At 43.5% G+C, this 23,772-nt stretch overlaps 1 protein-coding gene across 4 annotated transcripts in view; it reads left to right on the forward strand.

Moving 5' to 3' along the window:
• Positions 1-23,772, forward strand: part of LOC124056666 (plexin-A1-like) — a 181,150-nt gene that overhangs the window by 63,626 nt on the left and 93,752 nt on the right. For all 4 annotated transcript variants that reach the window (XM_046384335.1, XM_046384337.1, XM_046384336.1 and 1 more), the window contains exon 4: positions 18,829-18,969. In XM_046384335.1, the coding sequence (XP_046240291.1) occupies positions 18,829-18,969 (141 nt within the window). The remainder of the gene's footprint in view (positions 1-18,828; positions 18,970-23,772) is intronic.

Below are 23,772 nucleotides of genomic sequence, written 5' to 3' on the forward strand. Positions count from 1 at the left end.
TTGGCAGCTCCGGGCCGTTGTTTGTCCCTCTAGGTGATTAGAGTTCAGAGGCAGGCTTAAAGGGAAATTAGCTTTCGATTGGACCTTCTGATAAAGAGGTAGGACTGTAATTGTTAGCGACCTCCAGGACCTGAAGGTAAAGATCAGGTGAGACATATTGTCCACAGTAATGTGGATTGATTGGAAAATGTTGTTTATTTGCTGAAAGTTTAGTGTCGGCACAATGCTTAAAGAGCAGAGGAATGGTTAAGTCTCTTCTTCCTCCTCCTTTTTCAGTGGCATCTGGCAAGCAACAAAATGTTGTGTTACAGCCACTACACAGTCATCTCTATATCTAGTTATATCTCAAAATGTTTTATTTGCGGCAGAAGTGTGACTTGATTGCAAAAGCGTGCAATCCTCATTTTTATATTTTATGCATTTCACTGTATACTCCCTGTTCATTGTCGTCTTTTCCATGTTTGTGCAGAGTTCACCACTTGACTCACTGACCTCTTGGACAGCCTTCTCGTCTTCTATTTCTCCATACACTTTCCCATCTGCGCACCCACACTCCATCCAGGTTCCCTGATGAATCCACAGCTGTATTTTTTGTCACACTTGTGCTTCCACGTGCACCTAACCAGATGATATAGTGTCAAACCTTGGACAAACAACCTGATTCCTCTAAGGAAGAGGCAAGTGAGGGATTACAGAGGAGAGATGAGAGGAGAAGACACACACACACACACACACACACACACACACACACACACACACACACACACACACACACTTAATCAGACTGATTGCTTGCGGCTCTGACTCCTCTCATTGCATCATCTCTCTAATGCATTGGTCCCGCATCACTCTCTCCTGCTGCGCGTGAGTGTCTGTATGGCAGTTTAGAAATGCAGGGTCCTCAGTAGACTGGTAAAAGCCACAAGGGGCAAGTCCTCATGTTGTGAAACCTTGGATGTTCACCAAAGTGCGTGTTTGTGTGCTTGTTTACGGCCTCCTTATTCACATCCAGTTAAGTCTGTTGAGTCTGCGAGTGTTACCATTTATCTTGGAAGGACTCTCTTCGGAGCGCATTTACATTGGCCTCATCTCATTTGCAGTCAAACCTTACTTGTATATTTCAGTGAAACAGTTTGGGCATTAATAAATGGAATATTGAATGACTGGATGCCTGGATAGATGGATGAAATAGTGAGTGTGCTTGTTTGTGTATAAAATGCACAAACGAGGTTTTTTGTTTATCTCAAAAATTGAGAGATAGATTTCTCTGTGCTGACTTAACTGACGTACATGTTTTCTCCTACCCCTCAGTTATGAAGTTCTCTCTCTCTCTCTCTCTGACACACACACACCCCACACACACACACACACACACACACACATACACATGCACATACACATGCACACACATGCACAAACACAGCCTGTGACTTGTTCTTCATTCCCATCTCCTCAGAGAGAGCGATGGAGCCAGGAGCAATGCAAATTGGGTAAAATGTTCCGGAAAGTGGCTTTTCCCACTGGGACTTCTCAACTACAACTCTGAGTTAGCAGTCTGTGTGTGTACACGTGTGTGTGTGTGTGTGTGTGTGTGTGTGTGTGTGCACAGTTCTTGCTCTTGCGTTTGAGGGTGTGAGAATGCCAATTGTTCTGCATGCGCTTGAGTGCATGAAAGTGTTGGGTGTGTACGTCAGTGTGTTCATCCCCGTTTCTCTTCCGTGTGATTTCAGGGTTGACCGAGAGAGAGCGAAAGGCAGTGTGTGTGTGTGTGTGTGTGTGTGTGTGTGTGTGTATATAAAGCAAGCTGATGGTGAAAATTGAGGGCACCTCTCTGTCAGATCTCACCATTTATGTCCTGGCTAGCTGTTAATTTGACTATCAGCATACATGGATAGATGAGAACAGCAGGAAGAATGAGAGGAATTAGGGAGGAGAGGGGAGATATTGTCAGTCTGATTTTCTCAGTGAGGGTTCACAGTTGTCAACAGTTAGCAACCCATTACAGTCTTTTTTCTCATATGCATGGCAGCATATGCCATGCATATGAGATTATTTGTTGTCACAAGAAGTCAGGTCCTAAGTCTTCACAGCGTTATATTCAAAGACAGGAAGAAAGATCGCCTGTTCTTTTTGAGAGTCCCACAAACCACTGATTTCCCATTTTATTGTCTTCTTTGTCTTCTTGATTGAAAGCCAGCATTATCTTCCGTAAGCAGCTGAACTTGAACGACTTTGAGAATTTAACTGCCAAAAAAAAAAAGAAAAGAAAAATAAACAAAAGTGAAACAATCCAAATAATCACGCTGCTGTTGAAATCAGGTTTTTTCAGCTGGTTGTAACAGTTGAACTCAGAGAAACTGACAGTTTGAATGGCAGGAGATAAAAAAAGAAAAGAAATCTTTCATATGTTGCCAAGGTTCTTCTCTGTTGACGCACTGCATCACATGCCCTCCTCTGAGCGTGAATCAAGTTTACCTCTCGATGAACTCGGGGACTTGCTATGCCTTTCTGGCATTACCCCTCACTCCCACCATGTCCGTTGTGGGGGTTGTATTGTGCCGGTTTGAATTTATTGCCCTCTCTATCTGTGCATGCGTGTGTGTGTGTGTGTACATACACCCAGTTAGGGCGGACAGTGAAGCATTGCCCTTCCACAAATGGGCCATGGAAAACCTACAGGTTGCACCATCTGTCTTTTGCATGTGTGTGTGTGCTTGTTTGTGTGTGAGCGTGTGTGTCTTGTGACTTTTTTTTTCTGAATGGAAAGGTATTGTCTATTCAAAGTTTGTGACCTGGCCAAAAGCTATTTACTCAAGTACACACACACACACACACACACATAAATAGTAGATTTATACCTCGGCTGACTCAGCACACTTGGCATCGGAAAACTTGGAGGATGCAGGAGAGGAAGACAATGGGGACTGTGATACTTTTTTCTTTTTTTACTGTAAATGATGCAAAGAGGAAGAAGAGGGAGAAAACAAAGGCTCGGAGGGAAACTTGGAAGAAAAGGCTCGAGAATGGGCAGGGTTTGGGAAGGCAGAACTGTAAATAGTTTGAGGCTGGAGGGAGGAAATGACGGGTATGGGGAACAAAACAAGGTTGCGAATGCATTTGTGGAACGACACAAACACAGTCTGCCTCCAACTACAATCACTGAGCGAGCACGCATTACCGAACGGATTTTCAGGCCAAAGAAGTGAATTGCCTTTTGAAAATGTGCAATATCATATCAGTATCTGCACTATTGCATGTTAAGGATGTGGGCTACATTTTCATCAGCCACTTCTCTCAACAGCCTGGCAGCACCATTAGACATATTTACATCAAATCTCTCTCTCTCTCTCTCTCTCTCTCTCTCTCTCTCTCGCCTGTGTTGTGTCCCAGGAGAAAACGGCAAAGTGTGTGTTTTTAAACGCAAAGAGCGAGCCACGCCATCTGTAGCACACTCATTTCTGGAAATAAGAATATAAGTCTAATTGAGCTTTTTAATTGCCCTCTAAATCCTGCTGAGCTCCCATGCTGCTGCTTAGTGATGTGTGTGTATGTTTTGCATGTGTACACATGTGTCCAGTCTGTTGGGATGTGAATGATTCTGCTTGTAAGCAGAGAGAGGGAGCACGCAGGTTCCTTCGGTGTATAATGAGATAATGGCAACGTGTGGTTACCCTTAGAGGAATCTATTAGGATGCTTTGTGTTTTTTGTAGTTTCACATAGTGTACGTGTGTGTGAGAGAGAAATTTTGGGAAGAAGGGGAAGTGAGACTGGAGCTGGTGTGTCACTTTGGTCCTGTGTTTGTGTGTGAAAACATTTGGTTGAAAAGCCACTGTGGCAGTTCCAGTTTTTCTTACTGTAGAGTCATCTGTGTGTGTGCGGCGTGCATGCACGTGCACATGTGTAATTAACACCAATTCCAATCAGGCCTTATCTTTTTGACTGCATGTTGATGTAATTGTGTGCATGTGTCAGCACACCATGTCTGAGAGAAAGTAATCTAGGACGAAGGATTTCCTCTGTTTTCTGGATGACCCCCCCCCCCCCCCCCCCCACTCATTTACACTTCCTGTTTCTGTCTGGGGCAGTGGGAGAGAGACAAGAGGAAGTGAAAGGGCAAGACAGGTTTGTGTGTGTGTGTGTGTGAGCACATTAGAGAGTCAGAAAGAAAGAAACAGAATAAAGAGCACTTCTATAAAAAGCAATCTTGTGACAGTCCAGTGCACTCAGCTGACTTTCTGGAAACTTTGCTGTGTTTTCTTCTCCCTCTTGCCTGTTTTGGTCCAGGGAAAGCCTTCTCACCAGTTTTAACAGTTTGCCTTTGTTTCAAACAGGAGACACACATTAATTAACATTAAAAATACATTCACATGCTTCCACTTGTTTTTTTTTTCTTGTTTTTTTTACTGACTAGCGATTGACATGAGCTTTATTTTCGGCATGGTGCTCCCTGCAGAGGGAGACTGAGAGAGATGGAAGAGGACGAAGACTTAATGCTCAGTGACGTGTGTCAGAGGCAGGTTTTGTCATGGACACACACACACACGAGCGCGGATACTCGAGGCGTTTCCCTAGATGCTGATGGTGGTGCACAGTATCCTGATGCCTATGCCAACTCTTATCAAGTGATGCTGTTACACTGCCATCACTGTTTGTTTGTGTGTGCTTGGATCTTTTGTTTGGACTGTTATAACAATGTCCCATAGCAATGTTAAGATTTGAGTATGTTGTGAGAGATTCTGCACCCTCTGGTTTTGGGGTTGTTTTTTTACTTCTGAGTTTCTTTCATTCCCTCCCTCCTGCGTCTTGTCCTCCCTCACTGACATCGAGGAATGAGTGCTTGCCCCGCTGGCCACTGCTTTAGACAAACTTTTTCTTTCTCTTTCTCAGACAAACCACACACACATTATCTGTTCATAACTGGCAGATGGCGGCCTCTGATTTTAAAAGGTCTCACCCTCATCACTCAGCCTTCCTCGAGCTTTATTCTCTTTTTCTCCTTCGTCATTCCTTTGTAAGCTTCCTTGAGTTGTTCTTTTTTTCTACCTTTTTTTTTCACTGTTGCCCTTCTCTTTGTTTGTACTTTGAGCCTGTGGGGCTGCTCTACATTCGGCTCTTTCAGCGAATTACAACACAATATTTTAGTTTTAGTTGATTATAATTCATGTAAACGAAGTTTCTCCATGTGGGAAACAAATCGTATTTCAAACAAAAGACTTGCAGAAACATACAAGGTTTACATACAGTCACTTCCTGTTTTTCACTGTTTTGTCCCAGCCAGATTTGCTCGTGCTGATTCTATGACTGTTATCCAGGGCTGGACGAACCCACAGAAACATACATCCAGTCGATTATAGTTCCTAATTGTCATAATTTGACAGGAATGTGGTTGAACGTGGGTGGGCTGTATCATCTGGATTGCTTTGGGTGTCAACCAAACCCATCTCCTCCTCCTCCCCAGAGACTGCAGCCATTGGTTGGGCCCCATTGTGTTCCCATGGCTACAGGCCAAACCAGAGGCGGGGCATCTGTCCTCCACCTGGTCATACCAGCTGCTCAGATGGTGCTATGGCATGCCTGGTGTGTCTGCGCGTGTGTGTCTCGCGTGCGCTTCTGTGTCAGTTCAACTCCAGTACAGCCGGAAAGTGGCATCATGTGTATTCCTGTATACTTGTGCACACTACACACCTCAGTATATACCATATATCTCTATGCCTGCGCCCTCTGTGACCTTGCTATTACATAAGACAGTGTGAAGTGGCTCTACTTGAGCATTGGAGGTATTAATAGATGTTATTTGAGTGCAGACCGCCAAGGTTGCAGCCCACATACAGAATCATACGATGTGTCTACTCAGCTTGGCCAAGAGGATGGAAAAGCTGTACGCACTTTCTTGTTCAGTATTCCCGACGACGTGTTTCATCAACTGTAATGTAGCGGATGAGTGATTCATCACTCCTCAGCTCCAACAACATCCGCTTCCTGGTTTTGTGTGTTCGCCTCAGCCCATTGGACAGGAGATAAGACATAATTTTACGGTATTATCAACCCTTGCAATGGTATCCCTTCCTGTAATACCTGTTTACAGGAAGTGACACTATTTCAGAATCAAAATTGTCTTCCTTGCCAAGTGAAGAGGTTTCACATAACTAGGAATTTGCCTTAGTAATTGGTGCATACATAAAACATAAAAAATAAAATAAAGTAAAATAAATATGGTTCAGTGAGGTAGTACAGTGTGGAAGTAGTGCAAGTGAAGTAAACAGATGTGAAAGGTTTTAACATTTAACAACCTTGAAATATAGCAGAGGCTGGGGTTAAAATATAAAAAAAAGAGTACTTCCCTCATTTTTTCCTTTCCTATGGCGTCAATTGATGAGTAAAATCACGACTATAAGGGATTAAATAGCACTTGGGACTACTGGGACTAGGTCATGTCTCTGTTTTAGTGTGCGTGCCTGCACACATGGCTGGCACATCTGCTAAATGTCACCATGTATACTCCACAGCTGTCACACACACACAGATAGGCTTGTAGTGTGGAGTGTATTTTAATAGGGTCCGGTTAGAGCTGGTATGTGTGATCTCTTATTCCTCCCTGTGGATGACTTTAGCAGCTCAGTCTGTCTTACTCATCCCTCAGTTGTTTAATTGTTTCACTTCAGCTTGTACTGGACTTAAGTCCTTTCCACTTTTTCTCCCTCCGTCTCTCTCTCTCACACACACACACACACACACACACTGCCACATGCACACATACACACAGATGGAGAACAGCATTTCTCTCTGTGTCCAGTCCAGTCTTTTGGCTCTTGCATCAGTCGTGCTTGTTGTATTTTGTGGGTAGCAGCCAAGACCATCCCTGTGGACCATTACAGCACACTAGGAGTGTGGTATGAGCCGGCAGGGAGGGAGGGAAATGGGAACTGAACAACTGAGAGATGAAGTGAGATATAAAAATGTAAAGAGGAGAAGAATGTTGAATGAACAACACAGAGATGAAGCGGTGGAAGGAAAAAAAATGCAATGAAAGAGTGTAGGGGAGGCGTAGCTACACTGCTGCTCCAGCTCTCACTTGTGTTCCGGTCAGTGGCAGTCTTCCCGGTTCTCCTTTTTCTCTCCGCTCTTCAGTTTCAGAGGTGGATTCCCGGCACCAGACCCAAACCCAAGCCAGGGACTTTCCTCTGGCTCATACCCAAAGAAGAGTTAGCAAAAAAGTGGGTGGTCTCACCTGGGAATGGAGGGATGAGGGGACTGGAGGCGAGGAGAGCAAAAACAGTTATATTTTGTCTTGCCATACTGCAGGGTCAGGACTTTGGTCCCAGACAGAAAATAAACTTGACTTGGAAGAAATGGGTGACTCACCATGAAGGAGGTGAGTTAGTTGGTGCATATGTGCATGCAACAGCTAAAAAATATTCGTTATTAATCAACACAAGCTACAACTTCACCACTCTTTGTGGATTTCCGCTTTGTCAAGTTCACTCACAGTCATTTACGGTGGATTCTTGAGTTTATTTTTAATTTTGAAACGCTTAGTTTTGAAAGTCACTCGCCCCCTCTGCTTGTCCAGGATGAGGGCATCAGTAACTCAAATCTCATCCATCAGAACAACCCCCTCCCCCTCTCTCAGCAGCATTACAATTAGTCTCATGCCAAGAAAAACAGAGCTCTGCCGCCTGGACAAACACAAATAGAGTTCCAGCCGTGTTAAGCTAACAGCAGAAACCCCACCAGACCTACAGATCACATACCGCATCACCAGTAAACTCAAAAAGTAAGACGCAGATTTTGGTGGAGTTTTTTTTTTCCTTCAATCCAAAGGTTCATTTTCCCCTACGTTTCATGTGGAACTGACACAGCTTATGCAAACACACACACACACACACCCCTCTGTATTCCCCTGTACCTCCTTGCACTGACTGTTATGAGGTTGTCATGCCAGTGCCTTTTCAGTTCCTTCTTGACACGTGGAGTGTGTTGGTGGATAAGACAAGTGTTTTGTGTGTTTCTGTAGCTGTTTTCACACATACAGAGGCAAAGGTATCAACATACTTGTGGGCATACACCAACACATACACACACACACACACACAAAGTAGTTGTTGAGGCAGCATTTGAGTTCAGGATTAGCGAAGTCACGCCAGGAATGTGCCTCCTCTTCTCTTATACACTATCCAGGAACAGCACACACACACACCCACCCACCCACATATACACACATCTACATGCAAATACATATACACACACAAACTTACCCTTACCATCCTATACCTTCCCCTGCGGTTGCACTCTTGACCTCCTTTTGCAGTGTGTAGCTGAAAGAGAGCTTAGTGATGTTGGCACACATCAGTGTGATAACTATCACAGCGTGATCTCTGCTGACAAGTTAAGAATTTAAATAACCACGCACAGTGCTGAGACGAACTGACGATTAATGAGTTAATACTTTAAAGGCTCGTTCACACCAGCATTTCAAAAGGCAACTTTAGGCAAGTTTAGGTGACCGATGACACCCAAATCTGAGCCATTAACAAACGGCAAACCGTCTTGGCAGTGCTGACCTTTGAAGGAATGTTGAGCCAGAGGATGAAAAATGGAGGAAACTATCATAGGTTGCTATATTAGCTGTTTGCTCCCTCCACTTTTATTTAACCTGGGCTATCGAGCAAATTGAGTATAAACTGCTCCGCACGAGGGGAATGGATGATACGACTACATTTCACAAACACTAACACGCTTCATAACTGACAGTTAACTCAACTCTACTGGCATTTAGCGAACTAGCTAGCTAACTCAGCTAGCTTTATCCTCAGTACAGAACACAGAAGGAAGGGGTTTTACTGGTTTTCTTTGTTGTATGTAATTGTTGGTTCAATATCTTTGGTTTTCTAACTTTTGGTTAAAAAAACGAAACACAATTTGATTTCTGTTAAGCTGGACATTTTCACTATTTTCTGACTTTCAGGCTAAACTAGGAAACAGGAGAAAAAAAAAGAGGACCAGAAAACAAACAAGGGATTGTTGAAAGCAGGACGGTGTGTGTTTGCACATCTCAGGGTGGAGCAAATCATCTTACTGGAACTCTAAACTTATAGAACCACGTGGGAATGGCGTACCATGTAGCACAATGTCACTCACTGATTAAACACACACACACACACACACACACACACACACACACACACAAGGCCAACCACTGCTATAAATCGCTCTAAACCACGCCATAAAAGCTCATTTTGAACACCATCTGCATTGCCCATTTTTTGCAACTGGCAGACGTTATTTGTATGTGTGTGTGTGAGTGTGTGTGTGTGTGTTCTGTCATTACTTTTCTCCCCTCCTAAACACCCTCTCATTTAAACCACAAAGCTTCCTATTGTCACCAGTGACCTTTCTTAATTTAAAACATCTTCTGTGTCGCCAAGTGACAATGCTGTGGTCTGCTGCCATTTTGTGCTCTGTGCTCATCTTGTTTACATCAGCTTCCCTGTTTCTGCTCTTTCTCAGTGTTTTATGGCTGTTTGTGGTGTGTGTGTGTCGGAGCTGAGTAAGGTTTTTGCTTATGGGCTTGTGCGATGGAAAGGCGGAGGGGGAAGATACTGTCGAGTGAAAGAGAGGAGGATTAAGATGAGAAAGAAAGTGTCGAAACAAAAATAAAGATCAGGGGAACTTAAAAGTGAACTAAAACGAACTAACGGAAAGGAAGAGTGAAATGAAAGAGGTGGAGGAGAGGCAGGCACTTCGGGCCAGGAATGGTTTGGCACACATTACACTGAGGTGTGGTTTTGGCCTGGCTCCCATTAGCCTCTTGTGTTTCATCTATTACAAACATCTGCGCACACACACACACACTGATATACACACTCTCGCTCTCTTACATGATGGCACAGTCAAAACAGGCCCACATCTTAACCACCATAGAATTCCTACGCCATAATTCTGGTTCTTCCCAAGGAAATCACTCATCTCTCTCTCTCTCTTTCTCTTTCTAAAAGATGCTATTAGAGGCACCAGTGGCCATGTAATCACTTTGGCTCTCCCACAGGAAGACGCACACACGCACACACACAAACACAAACCTACCTTGGTAATTACAGCCGAAGATTAGGTCCTATTCGCTGTAATCCCAGAGAATGGCTGATCTCGTCGGTAAATGGAGGGTCAAGCGGCGCCGCATAGTGTCACATCACGAGTGGGAGTGTATTTTATGGTCTTCACTTCTTCAAGCTGTTAATTGATGCCTTTTTAATGTGACTGATTTAGATTAACTCAGCACACACAGTTGCACACTTGCATGTATTCACTGCACGCAAGCATCTCCGCTACACATGCAAATTGATAGACTTGCACACACTCTTTCTTTCATACAAACACACCCTCCTCCTGCACTACACAAACACTCCTCTCCCCAGCCGAACTCTTCTTGTGTTTGTATGTGCTCCACTTCTTTCCTCTGAGCCACACACTCCATAGTTGATAGCATCTGTCCACCTCATTGCATTTAGCACTCTTCCCAATCTTTGTTTAGTTTGCCATCTTCCTGTGTCTGATAACGCTAGCAGCTTGTTAGCCATGGCTCTCACTTTTTCACAGTGGCTTGAAAGGATTAGCTGTGTCACCATAAGAATCATGGGACAGGTTGCTATTCATACATGCATGTACCCATAGCTGTATAAATATTACATCAAGTCTTTAAACGTATTCACCTTATGTCTTTAACATAAATATCCTCTTAGCGTTCTTTGATGTAAATGTGTAATATTGTTTCGGTTGAGATATCTCATAAGGGATTTGTGTGGTGTCTCAATGTAAGAGGAGGTCTTTTCTCATTTGAATGGCGACACTAAAAAGGCATTCAATTGGAAAGCTCTATCTTCAAGTCTCGTCTTATTGTATATGATAATGTTGTGGTGCCGTTGCTTCCCCCGTTTGCAAGACAGCTGATAAAATCAGTCATAGTAAAGCACCTCTCTAGATGCAGTGCTTTTCACACTCGCACTCTGTGTGTGTGTGTGTGCGTGTAACTCCATGCAGATGATTGAGTTAGTGTGATTTAGTGATGGTCGGAAGATGAAATGCCACCACTGCGCCGTGTCTAGCGACTCGCTACACACACTTATCTGACAATTGCTAGCTAAAGGCATTTAATTTGCAGGGGGGGAGGGAGTAAAGGAAGGTAGAGAGAAGGGAGCGGGAGGAAAGGTGAATACATGGGAGATGAATGAGAGAAACACAAAAAATGCATTGCAGGAAGGATGAAGATGCAAGACATGGGTAGAGATAGAAGGATAGAGTAATGACAAGGTCTTTTAATTTCGGCGAGCGTGAGGATTAAAGGGCCTTAACAGTGATGAATAGGTTTAATTTGCTGTTAAAGCAGCTCGCTTTCTTTCAGCCTGTTTACACTGTATTGTGTGCATGCACAAGCGCTGGGAGAGTCAGTCCACATGTGGTTGGCGCCTTTGTTCCTTTTCTCTCCTTTCTGTTTTTTCTTGCCTCCTCTTCTCTCCACAGCCTGTTTTTGTGCGGCTGTGTGTGTGTGACCTTTTGAAAGCTCTGCTGGTGAAAGGCCACAGGCTCACACATGAATAACCATGGTGCAGACATGTGGGTGAAGCCAGCCAGTCAGTAAGAGTTGGCATAGCAAGTAACCTGATATGACAGGACGTACTGGATTACACGTCAGTGTATTTAAACTGGTTGACGAGTTTTTTATGTAAGCGCCGAGACCTCTGATGGAACCTGTCAGGTGCAGCTCGTCCAAAACACCCAGTTTACAGTGAACATTGTCACAAATCCTCACCTCATAACAGATGAAAATGAACAGTTAATATTCAGGTAGGAGTTTATCTCATGTAAAAACATTAAGAAGATAACTTTTTGTTAAAAAACATCCTTTAATGGAGCAGTGGTCATGATAGGTGATCATTATCACCGCTTTTAAGTACAGGTTACTTGAAGGTGCATATTAATGTCAGCGTTGTGGTGTTTGAAAAGCTATGACCAGGTTTACTTAGTCTTTCTTGTTCTTGTACGGTATATCTATTCATATATACAGACGGAAATAAGTAAATAGTCTTAGCATGAGATGATTCTGTGCCCGCACAGATAGAGTAAAATGATTCTGATTCAGAGATTCGTGGTTGCATCTGCTCTTCCTGGACCTTAAAATAAGCTGATCCAGACACACACTGTGTTTTAATAGCAACCCATGAAGACATTCCACCATGTGTGTGTGTCTGTGTATGTGTCTGCATGCCTGTCTGTGTGTGTGTGTTAGAGTGCGTGCATCCTCCATCATTGTCACCATAGCTCTTTGTCTGTCTTGGTGCTGCTGAAGGAAAGGCTGCGTGATCTCTGACTGTCTGACCCACATATGGTATTAAGTTTACTCGGAGCTCTTCTGTATGTTGGCCATATTTGCTGTGTGTGTGTGTGAGAGAGAGAGAGAGGTTGGTGGGGATTTGTCCCATAGATGTATCAGGGCGATCACTCACTGATGTGTGATGCTCCATCTGCTCCCAGCTTCTTACTCACTCAACTAAACACACACATGCATATACACACAGCACTGCTACCAAATAAAGTGTGTTGTTTTTCATTTTGCCGGTAATAAAGCAAATGCTGATAACCCCGCTTAAAACAGGCAAATGACTCCTATCCCATTGAGAGTAGATCCAGTAGATCCAGTTTCTGTTTTTTGTTTGTGTGTCACTTTTAACGTCAATGACGCCTCATTCGACTCCGTGCAGAAGCATGTTGTTTCATCCGGCGCTGACGATGGAAATGGGTAAAGAGCGAGCCATGTCGTTTCCTTCCCGTCTCTGTAGTGAATTGCACATGCACAGTACAGGTGCTGACACTGAGATGTGTTGCTTGAACGGGGATAAAATAGGAGCCAAAATTATCGTGTTTGCGGGAAGCCGATAAATACCCGTGCCTGCTGCAGAGCCATTTGACACAGGAATGAATGCCGAATGTACCCTTTTCCTTTGCCTGAAAAAGCCAAATGTTAGTGGGTTTTTTGCTCTGTGTGAAAACTGTATGAGTTTATTAGTACGCACTACACTGTGCCCTTACATGTGTGTTTCAGAGCACAGGCTGTAGTGCTCAGTGCTACTGCCCTGTCCTCATTTCTTACTGTTACACACACACTCAGCCAGAGGGATAAGATATATGTTTTCATGTTTCTAATGGCAACTCTTGCCTTTGGAGAACAATTGATGGTTTTGTCTTGTGTCTCCCTGTGCTCAACTTCTTGCCAAGCTCACCCTGTGATAGGAAATGAGTGATTTCAGCTGCTTATCTGAACAGCCCTGCTGCTGATATTAAACACAGTCTCAAGAGAGACACGGAAGTTTACATGAACCTATCACTAAGCAGACTTTACTGAGACCCATAATACAGTAAAATGTGATAAGACTGTTGTATGAGCTTGATTTGGCTGTGTGTGACTTTATCCCAGACACAGTGAGACTGCCGGTGAGGGCCCATGCTGGCTTACAAAAGGTCCCTTCAGTAGCTAGCTTTAGTAGCTTTTAATCCTATCACATGATCTTGTCAGCAGAAAAAGGACAGAAATGTGAAAAAGTTAAAGGCTGATAGGTACCTCGTGGATAAGAAGCATGTCACTGATAGAGTTCTTCCTGATAACTTCTCTTGATTTTAATTACTTCCTCTCTTTTATTTAAAATTCCATTATATAGTTGTAAAGTTACGAAGTGTTTTTAGCTCGTGTCGCAAACATAAGCAACATCACATATTTGACACAAGCAAACTTATTTTAACCTAAACCATGATCTTTTTCCTAAACCTAACCAAGTCTTTAATGGCTAAATCTAACTAAACTGCAGATGGAGCTCACATGACAATCACACCAAAGGTCATGTGTTGACAGTCACATGACTTCGTCCTTTCCTGCACACTCAAAACTCATAAAAATGTGTGAAATGATACACAAAATGTTCTTAAAAGTAGCCTGCTATTTATACTCCATCCCCACAGATCAGGTCATCTGTCGTTCACTCCGACGCCCGTCCAGTGACTGTCAGACCCTGCCGCCTTTCTCTTCTCTGTTCATGACCCTCTTTCTGCTTTTCTTCATTTGCTTTTGCTCTGAAGAAGGCCACACACATATGCATGCCCCCCCCGCCCCAACGCCACATCAAAGTCAGGAATGTGGGGCCTGTTAACATTATGCACGGGTAGACCCAGTTATGTCAAGTTTACCCCTCCTTCAAGATAGTGTCCGTGTGTGTGTGCTCCTTCATGCTGTTAGCGAGAAGTGTTCTTTATGTTCACACACATCTCCAGATCTGCTTTGAAATGTCAAAGCCTTTGCTTGAGCCACATGGTGGTGTGGAATGACTCAGACCTGGGAATGCCTGGACTTTTCTTTTTATTCAGTTTTGTTCCATGAACTTGTAAGTCATTTTGCTAAAGCCTTTGAAGGTCCTCCTGACCTTCTTTTCTTGATTTTTCTCCTGATTTTTAAGTTCCCTGCGTAAAGCAGTATTGATATACAGTGAGTGCGCCTTTAAATAATGCTTCATCTTCTGCTCCTCCATCCTTCTTTAGCTTCTTCAGTCCCTTCACTTTTCTTCTGTCCTTCTTCTTCTCATTCTTACCAAAGTACACCTATGCAATAGAAGACTCACAATTGATGATCTCTGTCCTTGTCTGCCTCCAAAGTCTCCCATTTTCATGTACACAGGCTCCATCAGTTGTCACTTGCGGCTATGACGGACATCATTCTCATCGACGTGCCGCCGTCTTATCGCCCAACTCTCTCATACCGCCAGCCTCCCTATCAGCAGCTACCTATCCCACGTGTCTATCAGAGCTAACCAGGCCTGCCTGGCACAGATAAAACATGGTATTACGGGCTTTTGGGTGGATCAGCGGGTTGAGGGGGTGTTAATATACCCGATACCAGATTTTTTTTTTTTAAAAAAGAGGATGTTGTAGGTGGGGGAGAAGGAGGGTGGTGATGGGGAATATTTAAATGTGCCGATGGTGAAGCGTTGATTTTTTTTCTTTGCATTATGTTTCCTTATACAGGGATCATGCAAGGTATGTTGGTGAACATGAGCGAGAGCTTGAGAAACGGGCCACTTTGTAGGGATACTCTAGATTATGTTTTTTTTTTTTACAACTCGTTTCACTCATTTACTGCATTAGGTATCAGAATCCAGTTGTTTTCAACACTATAGGCCCACTTCTCTCCAGGGAGAAAGTTTGTAGTGGAGTCACTACTTTCCCTTCCCTTTTTGTTTCCAGTTTTGCTGAGCTAACAAACACCATTAGCAGTCCAGGAAGGAATAACAATTGTAGGTCATGGAAGACCTCAGAGTAGCAGTTTTACATCAGAACCACTGAAAGGCAAAGACTTTTATTTTTTTAATACTGCAATTTATTCATTTTCTGTGCTTTGCCTGTGGCTTGCACTTTGCATTATTCCCAACTCGTAAACTCCCTGCTTTGTCTTCGTACTCTCTGTCCTCCCTCAGTGCTTCTGTACGACCTTACTTAAGACAGTGCCTCTAATGTGTTTACGTTCTGTTAATGTTACATTATACATGTCGACAAGAGCAGAGATGGGCTTTTCCTGAAAACACAAGCACAGCATCATTCTATGAATCCATCCATCAAGCACTTAGTGGGAAAAGCTAAGCAATAAAGAGAAGACAATGAGACAACAGCATCTCCCATCATCGCTGACTGTTGCATTGATTTCTTGGCATGACTCTCACACACACACACACACACACACACAGCTTTGCATGCCCTGCATTCGATTTGTACTCATAAGTCTAAATTGGACACAAAAAGACAAAAGCGCTAAAAACACGCAAAGCCATAGCTTTCATTTACAGTCGATGCTCTGGGCAGCCATCTTGGTTTGTGAACTCTGTGTCCCCTGACCAAGTTGACAAGTTGGAATTCCAACTTCGGGTGGCGTTCGATTTGTCACTTCCGGCTCGAATGCGACAATGAATACACCTGTACTGTCAACATAAACCTGCAAATTCGTGACAAAAAACTGTGCATGTCAGTATGCAGCAGGTGCTTGTAGATAAATATGAAACCTGACAGGTTCATAGACTCTTAAGCTCTTGCAGAAGAAGCTGTAAACCCTCCTAAAGGTGTAGCGCCTCCAGTTTTAACCTGATTATTAAAATCTAGCACATTTCCCAGACACAGTAGCTTGATTTAATTAAGACAAATGTCCCTCATGTATCCCGTCTATCCATCCATCCGTCCATGCATCTATCCCTTCCATCCTTTGTTCTCTGCCTGGTTTCTGGTATTCTCTTACCGATTCTGACTGCATGCGCCTGTGGAATAAATTGATTTGAGACAATTTATTACCTGTTGTTTTCACACGTCACCCACTCTCACTCGCCCACACTTCTTTTTCTGTTTTTTCCTCTTTCTCACCTTCCTCAATGTCCCCCGCATATCCGTGGAAAAAAACAAAAAAAAGAAAGTTAGCATTGCATATGAACTGCAACCTCAGAGAAATGGGGAACAACAAGTAGGCAGGGAATAAAAATGAAACAAAGACATAAAAGGAAACAAAAGACAGAATGAACTGGTTAGATTAATTAATGTGTGTTAAGTCACCAAGTGTTGGAGTCCCTGTTTCTAAAGTGATATTGGAATCAGTAATGGGCAAAAGGGAGTTAAACTGTGAAGAGTTGCTGGTCGTTTGCACACTGGAAGATGCTCAGAGAAACAAGCAGATGGATATAAACAGAAGATAGGAATGCTGACAGAGAGACAGACTTTTATTCACTGTATTAAAGTGCATTTGTGTGTGGGGGGAAAAACAGTCTGGGCTGGCACTGGTCATTAGCCAGTGAACTGGACTTGGGTGTCTGGTCCAGAGATGAATGTTGCCTGCCAACTGAAATGCCTCATCTTTGTATGTGTGTGAGGGAAAATGATGCCGGGAGCCCACAGAACAAAAACTATTCTTTCATGTCTGGTTGTCATCAAGTATTTTTCTTTATTCTGGTTGTCTTTACTTAAAAACTGTGTTGCCAAGTGTGTTGGTATTTGTGTGTGTGTGTGTGTTTGTGTGTATATGTATATATATATATGTGTGCGCGCGCTAATCTAGATGCGAGTCATCCGTGAATGAAATGTATCCTTTGTTTACGGGCCCATTATCTAGATAATAACATCCATATTTCCTCCAATCTTCAGTGCTTTATCACAGCCTTATGAGCTCTCCCTCTTTCTCTCCATATCTCACACACACACACACACACACACACACAAACACACACTCTCTCTCTCTCTCTCTCTCTCTCACACACGCGCAGGCAGCGAGAGATAATGGGATTGTTGCCCCTGGTTTCTTTTGGTGAGATTGTAAATAAATTCTTTCATGGCAAAGTGTGTCTGCTCAGCAACCATGCATGCACACCTCTTTCTGTGTGCTTGTGTGTGTGTGTGTGTGTGTGTGTGTGTATATGTGTGTATGCATGTATATATCAATCAAAGCACATATTAGCGTGTGCATATCTATTATCATCTCTGTGTGCATGTGCGTCTGTTTTCATCTTATCATTTTTCATCTATCTGGGTGAGAACCTATTTGTCTGTGTGTATCTTTGTGTGTGTGTGTGTGTGTGTGTGTGTGTGTGTGTGTTCGTGTTCAGTATCATTTTCCAGCTAGTCATTGCCTGCTGTCCCTTCCTTGTCACTGTGTGCTGATAGCAGTGCGAGTCGACAAAGCTCAGTAATGGAGAGCTGATACTTGCCCCCCCCCCTTCGCTCTGTGCTTTTCATTTGCTGCTGAGATGACTTTGGCTCACAGCCATCCCAGCCAGCCAATCTCATATCTTGTATCTGCACCATTACTTTCCATATCTTGGCAAATTATTCGCCAAAAGCTCACAAAGAAAATTTGAGCATGCAAGTGTACGTGCGCCTTGTCCACATGCGTTTGTCTACAAGACTATTAAGTTTTCACTGAAGTCCAAAGATGGCCTCTCGCTGTTATCCCTCCTGGGCTTTTTACAGGACAACAATGTCTTCATATTCATTTGATTGTTGTCATTGTTTGAGTTTTAAACATGTTTTCATCTGATCCTCCTGAGGTGCTGAGGCTGTAATGGCACCTCGGGTCAGAAGCGTTCCTTTCTATGCATCTATTGCTGTAATCATGTCTCCTTTCAATCAAGCTGTTTACACGGCTCTGTAAAGCAGGCACTTTCAAACTTTGTTTATTCTTGGTTGCATTCAGCCTTAACGGTAACCACCTGTTACTGCTGAAGTGTGCATTGCAGTCATTGTTGTATGTTGCAGGAGTGACATGAAGACACAAATTGATATGACTCATTATTTTGTTGTGTCCCGAAATACAACGAGCCAGGAGATTAATACTTTGTCGTATAATAAATGTAAAATTATTTTCAACTTGGTGTATTTTCAAATCCTGTAAAACTGTAACAGTTTAGCTTTCATCTAACACTCCTCTTCCATCCCCTGGTATGTGCGTGCCTGCAGCTGCTTCAGAGTAAAAGCCCTCTCAGCATTTTCACCATTTTTCTTTTTTTCTTTTATTGTGAAGTTTTTCACTGTGAAGCAGCTGTTCTTATGGAATTTGTCATCGTAGTAATAATGCAAATACAATACAGTGTATTGTTCTCTTCCACATTGAAATTTTACATACCCTGTTCTTGGTTAGATAATGAAACGGAAGCAGTGAAGTATCCTGATTCTACTTTTATTTATCTGTTTAACGCTAGGAATAATTTTTCCAAAGAGTGTTTGTGAGTCTCTTTCTAACTGTTTTCTGGTGTGTTTCCCTGCAGATCTTGGTGAACTCTGTGAGTCCCAACCGCCCAGCAGTGCTCTATGAGAAGGTGACTGTAAGCGAGGCAGGAAGCCCCTTGCTGAGAGACATGCTGTTCAGCCCAGACCAGCAGTACATCTACACGCTGACTGACAGACAGGTGAGCTCAGTGTTGAAGATGCACACATGCATATTAAAACACACACACACAATACATCATTCTGTGCACCTGTGATGCAGGAACCAAATATGAAGCACACGCGGTGTGTGTGTGTGTGCGTATGCGTGTGCAGCAGTGATGGGTTTATCATGTATGTAGCCATTCTTAGTCTCCATATGCAACATGCCTCAATACAACAGTAACCACAGCTGATGATGGTACGGAGCTAACAATGCCTTGTTAAAACATTTGATTCCAGTAACACAGTTCATATGGGTGGGTGCACGCACACACACACACACACACACACACACTCACACACACACACGCATGCTGTCCAGAGCAGATCCCACCTTCATTAGCTATTAGTTGCTGTGTATCTTTACCCTCCTACCCACTGCACAGTCACAACAAAACTCATCCCCACTGGATGTAATTACACAGCAACACACACGCACACACATTACCACCATAACAATTCACTAATAATCAAGACATTACAGTCACACAGACATACAGGGAGTGTTATAGGTCACATGTGGTGTGTGTGTGTGTGTGTGCCCACGGTCATTACCAGCTCCACCGCTGGTGAGTGCTGTCCCTACTTTGATGGTGAGTCGGGGGGAGGAGATGGGGAAAGGGAGGAGGAGGTGGGGGAGAGCATGTCGCATCTCTGTCGCTCCCCAGGCCCAGCTGCTCCCCTCGTTTTTCTGTCTCATTAGTGTGGTGAGTGAAGGAAGCAGAGATGAAGGGAGGGGGGAGAAAGGAAAGCAGGGTTGTACATGATGTGAATGTATCTGTATTTAATAGATGTAAAACTGGCTTTGGGAAAAGCTGGTCTGTTTAAGCACATGATTTATCTTTCTGAAGTCTGTTCTGTGATGGGTGTTTGAGGCTAGGTGAGTCGATCCTGCAGGCTGCTTAACCAGAGCATGGCCAGAAAATCACATTTTCTTTTAACGTAATTTTGTTTCTGCTAAAAAGTATTGGTTCATGACTGCAGTAATAAAATAGTAATCTGTGATGCCCTCCCTAAGTCTGGCTGTTGGGCATTTCATAGTTGGAAAAAAAAAAAACATTTCAGTTTAGATTGCTTAGATTCTGCTTCGCTCACCATTGAAATGCCGGCGTGATACCAGTTCCTAATTTTCCAATGCGGTGTACACACGAATAGAAGTAGTCAAAAATATGAAGTATTTAATGATATTGGGATGGTGCTCAAGATGCATTGAAGTACCATATCCAAGCTTAATTATTACTGCCAAAACTTAAAATATATTTTTTTCTGGGGCCAGAAGCACAGAGGTTTGTGTATGTTCATAATTAAAACTCTCTGTACACATAAAGACAAATAAGCATCTATGTTCTTTTTGGCAGATTTATGAATTTATGGGTTTATTTTTTTTAAATAATTGTGGAGCTGGGTGCATGTGCACTAGCCTCTTCTCTGCTGCCACAGTTAGCCACAAACAATATAAACACGCCCTTAATCATTTGTCTGACACTTGAGCCCACTCATCAGACCTGTCAATATGAAGAACAGCAAAGAAGAAGAAGAAGAAGTGCAATTTGATCAGTTGTATTGCTTCTCCAACAGCACTGGCTGGACCATGAACTGCAAAAATTCTTATTATTATTAATATTATTGTTATTTCCTTTATTTTTTTTCTCAGCTACTGAATAGAATAGAAAGCAGTTACGGGTGCACTTAGTGTTACCTGCTAGCGGCAGCATTATTTGCTTCATGTTCTCAGTGCACGTCTAAAATGCAATGTGAGGTTTGAGGTGCCACATGCATATTTGATGATCCAGCTGCGAGTTGTAAAGACTTCGGGCAGCGTAGTACGCAGTGGTCTGACATGTCTTTGGGTGTGGGGATGATGTGGTTCGCTTGTAGCAGGTTATGTGAATAGGGAAAGAAGCAAGCCAGCGAAGAGGGGTGGCTCCCGCAGACACAGGCAGAATGACTTAATCACTGAGGCCGTGTAATAGCAGCACAAAGATACATAACGGGCATTTATAATGGAAAATCACACGAATGTAGAGGAGTACACAGATGGTGTCACTTTGGGTTTGAGTGTGTCTTTGTGACTTGGTGGCCTGCTCCACTTTGTCTTGGCAGCTAGAGCAGCTAAGGGCATGAGAGACACACACACATACACGCTTTTGCTTATAGACACAAGTCCAAGACAAGAACATCCTGGACTCGCACACTTGTACCCTTCATGTACACTCACACACCCATACATCCATTTATACTCCAAGGACATTTTATCTCCATTCATCCAACTCTTTTCTTCCTTCCCCATCTTCACACTCGTTTTCTCTCCCTCTCTCACTCACACACACACACGCACACACACCACACACACACACCTTCATCTCACTGTGCGTTTGATCCCCATTAATGGTTAGCAGGCTCGGGTTAAGCAGAACGAGGGGCTGTGGTTGCCAGACCTCTTGGCTTAACCCCCTTTGCAGCACTAATGACTAGAGGGGGCAATTCCCTTCACTTGCCCTCCGTTCTACCCTCATCTTTATCCTCTGCCCTCCATCCATCCCACTGTGCCCCCCCCCCCATTTCTACTTTTATAAATCCATGCCTCGGCTGCTACATACAGACAGACAGACAGTCAGACATGCGCACGCACACACACACACACACACACACACACACACGCTCATGTTTCCATCTAAGCCCAAATTGAGTGCTCCCCTCTCAGCTGCCTTCCACTGATCCCATTGCCATGTTTTTAATGATCTCTTTCTATCGCTGTTGCCGCCCCCACCCATCACACACATACACACACGCACACATTTCTTATAGTAGTCAGAGGTGAGAAAATGTGGAATTCAGGGAGGGATGGATAGATGAATGAAAGGTGGAGGAATTGAGCACCTGAAAGCTTACATGAGAAATGCAGCCAACCTCCCTTTTCTCTGTTTGAAATGATGAAACAAAGCCAACATGTGTGAGTGTGTGTGTGTGTGTGTGTGTATGTATGCGTGTGCGCGCATGTTTGCATGTTCTTGTTGCTTATTGTGGATCTTGGGTGTCTTTTCTGGAATAAACACCAATGTTGTTAGGATCATTAGTCCTCATGGGGGGCAAAAAAAAAAAAGTCATTTTTGAGGTCCTGGTTAGAGTAGATACTCAAAGCTATGTGTGTGTGTGTGTGTGTGTGTGTGTGTGTGTGTTTGTCTGTGTGCATGTCTAGCACACACACACTCTCACTCACTCACTCACTCACACACACACACACACACACACACACACACACACACACACACACACACACACACACAGGCATACACAAATGAAGGTCTGGGTGTAGTGAGTCAGAGTTAGGGGTGCGGCCTCGTGATTTATGACTCGCTCTGTTCTTCATCACTGTCATTATTATCAATGGAGGATATGACAGCAGGAGAGGACGACCTGCTGTGTGTGTGCGTGTCTGTGTGTGTGCGTGTGTGCGTGCGTCCGATGAGCCAGTATGTTATTACGGGAAATCTAAATCAGTTTACTTGTCACTGCAACTGTTGTTGAATGTGTACTTGTTGTTTGTGTTCTACTACATTTATTACATTTGGATCTTTGACTTCATGCGTGTGAGCTAATCTTGACAATGCTGATCGTGATCCATTCACTTTCCCGCAAGCTTACACACATGCGCGCTTTATTTATATGTCAAAACTGTGTCATTGCTGTAAATGAGGGTTTAGATTAGCAACTTCATTAAGTGCTGCTTGTTAGCTAAAGTTCTTTGTTTCCTTTTCACAAACATGTGAAAAGCTGCCTTAGGAACAATATCACTCCTTGACTCAGCTCTAACTTTTTGAAGTGTCTCTCTGTGGGAAATCATCTCAGGGTGTCTTGGCTCAGTTAAGACTTTCTATCATCAAATAATTTCCATTTCTGTTTTATGGCCAAAAAGGCTGAAAGTTCGGACTGAATTTGATGCCACAGCTGCCATTCTCGTCTTTGTGCACACTTTGTGCGCATTCTCAGCCTTGGTGCCACACACACACACACACACTCATGGACACACACACATCCTTGTGTCTTTGATGGCAGCCATGCATATGATAGTGTGTGGTGAGCAGTGCTGGCTAATTGGTAAAAGCATGAATATTCATCTCCTCTGGTGTGTGTGTGTGTGTGTGTGTGTGTGGCGTGGGGGGGGGGGGGGCTTCTGTTTGGAGCGAGCGTGAGTGTGCTGGAAACAGACGAGAAGGACTTGGAGGGCTTGATGTATTATGTGTATTCATGAAACAACCTTTGTTCAAGTGTCAGGCATGCTCTGAGTGTTGCCGTGTATTTGTGTTTGTGTGTGCGTTCGGAGCATTTACGTCTCAATCACATTTTGTACCAGTGTCATGTGCTCATGCACTGATTCAGCCATATCTGCATGTCTTTGCAGGAAATCTGCATTTGCACACGCGTGCATTCATGTATAGGTGTGTGTGTGACTGTGTGTGAGGGTTAACACAATTGTCTGCTTTCCATTCAGCATCTGAAAGAGATTTAGATTTCCCAGTCCACATTTCACTAAGACTCTCATCCCTCGAAGGAATCTGTATTCTCACACACACACACACAAAGTTCTTGTGCCATGCATACCGTTCACAAGATGGTTTGAGTCTCAACAATAGCAAACAATGGACTGTATTGTACTGTTGGCTCCCTCAACAAGTCCTCATAAAGTAATATCTTACCCATAGGGTTTCATTAGACATCAGTCATCTGTGTGCGTGCGTGTGTGTGTGTGCATGCGTGCGGCGATCTGTTTACATTTACGTTTT

The sequence above is a fragment of the Scatophagus argus genome, chromosome 3, assembly GCF_020382885.2.
Source record: "Scatophagus argus isolate fScaArg1 chromosome 3, fScaArg1.pri, whole genome shotgun sequence".
NCBI classification, from domain to species: Eukaryota; Metazoa; Chordata; class Actinopteri; family Scatophagidae; genus Scatophagus; species Scatophagus argus.